At 42.9% G+C, this 8,056-nt stretch overlaps 1 protein-coding gene across 2 annotated transcripts in view; it reads right to left on the bottom strand.

Annotated features, from left to right (window-relative positions):
- The window catches only part of TNFRSF1B (TNF receptor superfamily member 1B), a 37,872-nt gene that overhangs the window by 14,556 nt on the left and 15,260 nt on the right, over positions 1-8,056 (bottom strand). For both annotated transcript variants that reach the window (XM_034756504.1, XM_034756505.1), the window contains exon 2: positions 3,388-3,490. In XM_034756504.1, the coding sequence (XP_034612395.1) occupies positions 3,388-3,490 (103 nt within the window). The remainder of the gene's footprint in view (positions 1-3,387; positions 3,491-8,056) is intronic.

Raw genomic sequence — 8,056 nt, 5'->3', positions numbered from 1 at the left:
TTAGAGAACTGCCAAGTCTAGAACCTGGTAACCGTGTTCCTCTCAATCTGGGGGGGAAAGAAAGGGGGCAGGGGGAAATGGACAACTCCAGCTGTCGAAAAGAAAAGAAAAAAAAAAATCAGGTCAGATCATATGTAATCAAGACTGACAGTGGAGAGTTCAACAGAAACTGTTGACATCTACAGTCCGTTCCTCAGAAAGAACAATCAACAGAGCCAACTAACTCTACAGATGGCAGATGCAGAACAAGACAACTCAAGGATTCGAAACAGACCACAGCAGTCATTGCAGCTAATGAGTCGCCAGATGACGAAGTTGCTAAGCATTCAGGACATGCAATTAGAAAACCAACACAACTCAGAGACACTTAACAGATTGTTCCATATTGAACTTCAAAACCAGTAGGATAGAATAAATTTTGTAAAATGGTAGGAATGTAGAACTTAAAGGGAGATGAAATGAAATGCTAAATTACAAGTACTCCTGTTCTTTTTGCGGACACAGACTAACACGGCTGCTACTCTGAAACTTGTATTATACTAGTTAGCCACTAGGTGGTGTTGTGTGTGGCATACAGTAGAACCTCAGCGTTACCAGCACCTCAGGAATGGAGGTGGTAAGACTCAGCATTGACTTAATACAGCTTTGAAACTTTATTTTTCACTCCATGCATCTGATGAAGCAGGTTCTAGCCCACAAAAGCTTATGCCCAAATAAATGTGTTAGTCTCTAAGGTGCCACAAGGCCTCCTCGTTGTTTATGCAGAAGAAAAATGCTGCTTTTAACCATCTTAATTTAAATGAAACAAGCACAGAACATTTCCTTACCTTGTCAAATCTCTCAAAACTCTCCCTTTATTTTTTTAAAAGAACAGGAGTCCTTGTGGCACCTTCGAGACTAACAAATTTATTAGAGCTTAAGCTTTCGTGGGCTACAGCCCACTTCTTCGGATGCATAGAATGGAACATATATTGAGGAGATATATATATACACATACAGAGAGCATGAACAGGTGGGAGTTGTCTTACCAACTCTGAGAGGCCAATATTATTATGCTCTAATAAATTTGTTCAATATATGTTCCACTCTAGATGCATCCGAGGAAGTGGGCAGTAGCCCACGAAAGCTTATGCTCTAATAAATTTGTTAGTCTCTAAGGTGCCACAAGGACTCCTGTTCTTTTTGCGGATACAGACTAACACGGCTGCTACTCTGAAACCTGTCTATTTTTTTAGTAATTTACGTTTAACACTGTCTGTATTAACACTAACAGTCTGTATTTGCTTTGTCGTCTCTGCTGCTGCCTCTGGTTCCATGCGAGGGATGTGGTTGACAGGTCAGTTCGAGGCTCTACTGTACCTTATTTCAACTAAACTCAGCCATACAGACAGAGCCCTGAAGGATTTTATACTGAACACATCTGGTGTGTATCACTCACAGGGAGGCCCTGTAGCCAGTCCATATCTGATATAGGAGCATGGCATACAGGAACACGCTGGAGGACATGCTTGCTCAATGAGAGGAACAATGAGGCCCTGCCAAGAAAGCTTTCATAGCTAGTTTTGGCCCCTCCTTTGAGAATCTCCATTTTAGGGATTAGTGATGTACTGGAGTCACAGGGAACCATGAAGCCAGGCCCTGGCAGTTAAGTAACACAGGAAAAGATTTCCAAATATTTAGTTTTCAAATATATTTTATCTACAATTTCTAATTTGGCTCCATGTATCCTGTTAATGATTTAGGTTCTTAGGCCCCGATTTTTAAAAGGCATTTAGGCACCACTGCGCTCAGCACTGGAACGCCTTACTGATTTAGGAGCCTAAATCTCATTGACGGTTCAAGGGATTTAGGTTCTAAAGTGCCTAAATCCCTTTTGGGGAAATGTGACCTAGGCTCCTAAATCGCTTAGGCTGTGCATTGCTGATGGGAAAAATGAGTTAATACCTTTAAAAATCTGGGCTTTTTTTTATATAAATCAACATGAAAAACCCTTCCGTTCAACTTCAAATACCGACAACTACAGAGACTTTCAGTTTCCTATGCATTGCCCCAAATCCTGGGCTTGTTATTGTGAAATATTATAATAAAGGGGAGAAGGTGCCACTGGAGCTTGATCGCTATTTACTGCCAGAGTGTGAAGGTTTAATTATGAATCATGACATTTTCCTCCATTGCATTTCTAACACAGGAAACCAAGACGTTAAGTCTTGACATTTTTGGTCAATTCGAGCCACTTAGGCTGCTTCAGCACATGCTCGTTTCCTGCTTAATCATCCAAATCTCTGCGACAGGAACTTTGCACTTAGAGAGACAAAGAACATTTGCTCAGCATGTTGTGAGGTAAATGCCAGGGGAGTAAGAATAACTCTGATGGTTCGTCTCTTTGACGACAACGTACCCAAAGTTCTGAGCTCTCTCTGGGCTTTATCTCTATATGATGAAAATACTTGGTGGGCAATTACAACAACCAGCAACTAAAATGTCTTCACCTGCAACCAAAAGAAAGCTTTCTATGCTCAATAAATACTTACCAAGAAGATGTCACTACAAAATATCATTGGAGTATAAGTGTAGGCCTGGTTTGACATTCGTAACTTGCCTCATTTCTTAGTAGGCGTAATTGGGAACAATAGGAAAAGACATTGCAAATCAGATCAGTGGTCCATGTGGTCTGTCTTTGAAAGTGGTCAGCACTAGATGCTTCATGGGAAAAAGGCACCTAACTCCATAATGAACAATTATAGAATAACTGAATCTTCCCAGAGCTAGATTGTACCTAATAGTACTGTGCAAATACTACATTGTACCCCACACAGGGATTAACAGTGTATTTGCTATTACTGTACTCGGGCGGACATTGGCTAATAATGTTAAATTGGCGGCGAGGATTCAGTGCTGGTGGTTTAATTAGTTTTATATGTTATTCTCCTTGTATGAAAATACATTTTTACAAATATTTTAATAAAAAGATTATGCTCAAAAAATTGGCAGGTAAAACTGCATCTGTTCACTTTTAAGAACCTAGCAAATTCCCAAGAAACCCCACGCCTCACCAGGAAACAGCTGGATCTGCCACACTGCAGCTGGCATGGGATCCAAATCACACAAGATAACCCTTTGGCGCCAGACTCATTCAAAGGTTGGTTAAGCCAACAGGGTGAACCCTGGCCAGAAGTAATTCAGGCAACTGGCTCTAGGCCCTGCGATAAATGTTTCTTACAGTCCCAGGATCAACAATACAAGGTCTTATGGCTGGGAGTATATTAAAGCAGCAAAAATCAGTGACTCCTCTGGCTCTCTCAATGGTACAGGCACACCACATTTATCCAGAAATCAGATGAATTTAGCCTTACACAGTAATAGTCATAAATAACCTAAATCCATTACCTGGAGGACATTTGCTGCAACATTTATTAATGTTTTCTTCAAAGTATTCAGAGTCTGGGTCTTTGCACTCCGGAGTCTGCCTCGTATAAGGCAATGAATAGTTCTAGGAAAAAGAAAGGAAAAGTTGTCAGATGCAAGCATATTATGACCCTGCATGCTGTTGGTGTGTTTTGGGTTTTTGAATAAAGGAAAAATAAAAGGTTAACAGCCGTTTGAGACAGGGAATGTCGTTTCATTGTATGTGTGTACAGACCTCTAACTGGGGCTTTTAGCTGCAAGCTCAAAACAAATAAATAATAACATAGAAATTGAAGATATAGCGCTAGAGAATCAATGTATTTACAGCCAGCTTTCTTTTCAATCTGCTGTTGTGTGCATGACCCAGCAGACAGAGGAAGCCGAGGCCATCTCTGTCTGTGGAGTAGCATGGGCCAGACTTTGTCCTAACTTAAACCCCACTGAGGGCTGATCCACACTAACCCCCCACTTCAAACTAAGATACGCAACTTCAGCTACGTGAATAACGTAGCTGAAGTCGAAGTATCTTAGTTCGACCTTACCGCGGGTCCAGACGCGGCAGGCAGGCTCCCCCGTTGATGCCGCGTACTCCTCTCGCCGAGCAGGAGTACCGGTGTCGATGGCGAGCACTTCCGGGATCGATTTATCGCGTCTAGAAAGACGCGATAAATCGATCCCAGAAGATCGACTGCTTACCGCCGGACCCGGAGGTAAGTATAGACGTACCCCGAGTTGCAGCCGGGGCAGAAGCTTGTCCTATGTTCTAGCAGATGCATGTTGTAGTTCTTGAAGAGAAGTTAAATCCAGTCATTTCAGGCATGTTTAAGTACCTTATCTCTGTATCTTCATTATCCCTTGTCCTTGTGTATATTAATAACAACTTGCTTTCTCTTATGGGTTGCTAAAAAGTAATATTACAGAGAGGCTATTTTTAAAAGAGAGATTTCCCCCCCAATAAACCTCAAAACCTTTGCAAAAGAGACTCCAAATGCCACTGAAATTTCCTGATGAAATCCTGACCCCATTAACATCAATGTTTTCGCCCTCCATGTTATGGCAAAAGGCTGCAAACATTCACACCTCCCATCCTAGATTTTGGGAAAGTTCAGATTCGGGTAATCCAAACATCACAAGTCAGGACTATCTCTGTAACACCCCAAACTGGAAACAAAGATATTAAACTACCACAAACACTGGGAAAGTTTGAGATCTGAACTGAATCCAGTACCAGACTTTACAGCTTAACCCCATCTCTTCTGTTTAACAATCAGTATTACCAATTACAAGCATTCAAAAATCAGGAGTCAGGCACCCAAAAAATCATAAGATAGCAATCAAGAGATTTTTTACAAAATATATTTTGGGAGTTCTATTCAATTGCCTTCTGATTTCTAAGCCTTTAAGCTGCACTTGCTTCGTATTATCTAACTACCTCCATACCTAAGAAGGCTAGAAACGCAATTCTTTAAAAAATTAGATCTGAGATTCACATGCAGTCTCTTGAGTCCAGTACCTGAAGTTTCAACAAAAAAACATCAAATATCGCAAGACTGGCAATAAAAATCGTAAGCGTTGGCAACGTTGCATAATCAAAAGGAGAACGTGTTTTGCATCATGTTACAGTTCTAACATTTCCAGCACCACTCTGGTGATGAAAATGTTAGGACATTCAGCAAAACCACAGTACATTTATAGATAGAAGGAACTGGGCCTTCTGCCTTCATTTTCATGATGACTTCGCGTTTAACGAGGCCTGCAGTTTATGGACTGTTTACTTTCTAGTGACAAATCACTACACACAAACCTAAATTGTGCAGCTTGTAAACCACTGCTCTGCAATTTTTTCCTTGTAATTTGATAGCACAACGAACAATCTGATCATCAACACTCCTGGTCAAAAAAATCCACAGTCCATCAAAATCAGCTGTGATCAAAATAAAATCCAGCCCCAAACAGCAGGCCCTAAGCACCGCTTGACACATGGTTCTAGTGTTTAAAAGTGAATACATGACAATGACACCTGCGCAGTTCTGCTCCCTGTGTGCATTCAGAGTCATATCTCCCAACTTCATTTTTTTTAAAATAAAGGTACAATTTTACAACTTTTTACTCCCATCAGGCTTTGTGAGCCATCACTGCAGGGGGAGAGGGAGATGGATTATGTTCTCGCCCATACATCAACAGAATTAACTGTGGAACCGCTCCAACACTACTGAAATGGATAGGAATCTTTCCATCGATTTCAACAGACATTGGATGAAACCCTAAATTCCTCTCCTCTGCAGCCCTTAATTACATCCAAGCAACACCAGTGCAGGCAAGAGACTCTGTCCCTACCGGCAAAGAACCGGTGCCATCAAACCCAGGCCGCCAGATGAAAGCAGGAAGTGGTTTTATCATTGTCAGTACTTTCTGATACCATTGCGGACTTCAGAAACCTCTTTGTTTAAAACCTGATCAAAATAAAATTCAGGAATGATGCCTCTGGCAACAGTGATGCCTCTTCTAATGGAAAGTGGCTGGCTGTGAGTCTCCTTTTTTAAAACCTATGTATATGGCAGGTCAGATGAATACAGAACAATCATAAAACACTCTGGACCAGATCTTCAGGTGGTATAAATTGGCATAGGTCAGTTACTTCAATGGACAAATGTCTGAATATCTGGTCCTTTATTCTCAAAGCAACCACAAAAAGTTCACTGTGCCTTTAAAAATAATAATAAAGGAAAGCTTTTTGTTGGGCAGCAAAAGTGTAGGAGTTTCCTGATACATTAAAAGGGCACAGCTCAGAAAGCACTTAACAGTCATTAATTCAATGAAGAGTAAAAAGACAATTCCGTCAGAGTCAGAAATCTCATTAACCCAGTTGTTATTGTAAGATTTATATAAACTTGGAGACGTGCCTCAAACATGGATAAAAAAAAGAAATCAAAAGCAGGAAATATCCTTCCTCCTTGTAAAAAAAAAAAAAAAACGCGTTCATATTCCATTGTGTCTCCTCTTCAGGGTCTGACATAGATATCCACTTCCCACTTTCATTTAAAGGGAACCCCACTGTTTTTCTTCTAGCTGGTAGAAATGTTTTGCCCTTATTTTTAGCAGTGTTTGAGAACAGGGCTCGGAAAATCCACTCAGCCGGTGGCAATCACCAGCAAGACTGGCTTCTCGGACCTTGGATCCAGCCTGTGCCCAGAACCGGGTGGATTTAGCCTCAAGAGGCCCTTAAGGAGAAGCACCTGCAATCCATTCTGCCTCTCCTCAGGAGCTCTGGGCGTGAAAGTCCGGCAGATAGAACATCCAGAAGGAGAATGCCCCTGTCCCAAGCATTTCAGGCACCTAACATACATAAAGTACATCTCTCAGCGTCGTCTTTTTCTTCAGCGCCACCATAACATGGAACCGAGCGAACTACCTCACTTAACTACCTGCACTGATCACTCAACTGTAACTACACAACCATTATCAAGACACTAAGGGCTTGTCTACATGGGGGTTTTGAAACATACAAATAGAGTTAATCCGCTTCTAAAACATGAGGCCTACCAATGATGCAATGCGTCACAGCGCATTAACGCTGCACTTCACCTGAAATCTGGACTCCTCTTGCGAAGTGGACCAAGTTTGCGGAGAACTGAATTAGTTCGCACTGTTGTTCATGTGCAAGCAACAGCTGGCATCACTGCGTGCCTCCAATAGCTATCCCACATGGCTTTACAGTCAACCATTACTGACCTGCTTACATCCTGTGCCCTCCCCTGCCTTGGTGTCAAGTTCCCAGGACAAACCCTTCCCCCATTTAAAAGCTGGCACGGAGCCAGATTTTGGCCATTTGCTCCTGGATTCAAGCATATCAGCATTCTTGTGACACTACAGCAATTCTACTCCACAACCCCCACCGCACACCTGGTGCTGCTGCTTGGAGCCGTGCTAAGATCCTGGAGCTCACTGCCATCTGGGAAGAAGTAATCGGAGTAGTAAGCTCTCGTGGCCTGCCACCAGCATAAAGACCTGTTAGTGGACATCTGCTTTGCAATAGCTACAATGTGACGTCCCTGGTCTTGAACCCAGGCTTAGGAGTCTCAAGATAGCCGCTACATCCTGGCCATCACCCAAAGCCTACTGATATCTGGTGGGCTGAGAAACGACTAGGACTATAGCCCCAGCCAAGGCACCACCCACGGGAGCTCTGATTGGAGGATCGCCCGGCTCCACCAATTGGTCCAACCACGCTGTTTAAGCCAGGAGAAGACACAGGAAGTTTGTCCAAGCAACCAGGTGGTACCCTGTTGTGGCTGCTTCCTGCATCCAAACCTGTTCCTGATTCCTGCTGGCTCCTGCCTCACCCCTGCCCTTACACTTTGCCTCCAATCCTCAGTGGCCAGATCTTTCTCTGGCCCCAGCCTCCAACTTATGACCCTGACTCTGGCTTGGCCTCTGGCATCTGACCTCAGCTCTGACCCTTCACTTCAATTCTTGGTTCTGACTCTGGCTTGACCCCTGGCTCTGCTAACTGGCAGGTGACTCTCCACCCCAGAAGCCCTGCAGACAAGAAGAGGAAAAGCGAAGGCGTATACTCGCCTCTGACTCTAACCCCCCTTAGCTGTTCTGCCATACCCTGCACTTTCAGTTTTGGCTGCACTATTTTTAATGT

This window comes from Trachemys scripta, chromosome 24 (genome assembly GCF_013100865.1).
Source record: "Trachemys scripta elegans isolate TJP31775 chromosome 24, CAS_Tse_1.0, whole genome shotgun sequence".
In the NCBI taxonomy this organism is placed as follows: Eukaryota; Metazoa; Chordata; order Testudines; family Emydidae; genus Trachemys; species Trachemys scripta.
Note: the sequence above shows the minus strand (reverse complement) of the source record. Positions and strands in the feature narration are given on the sequence as shown.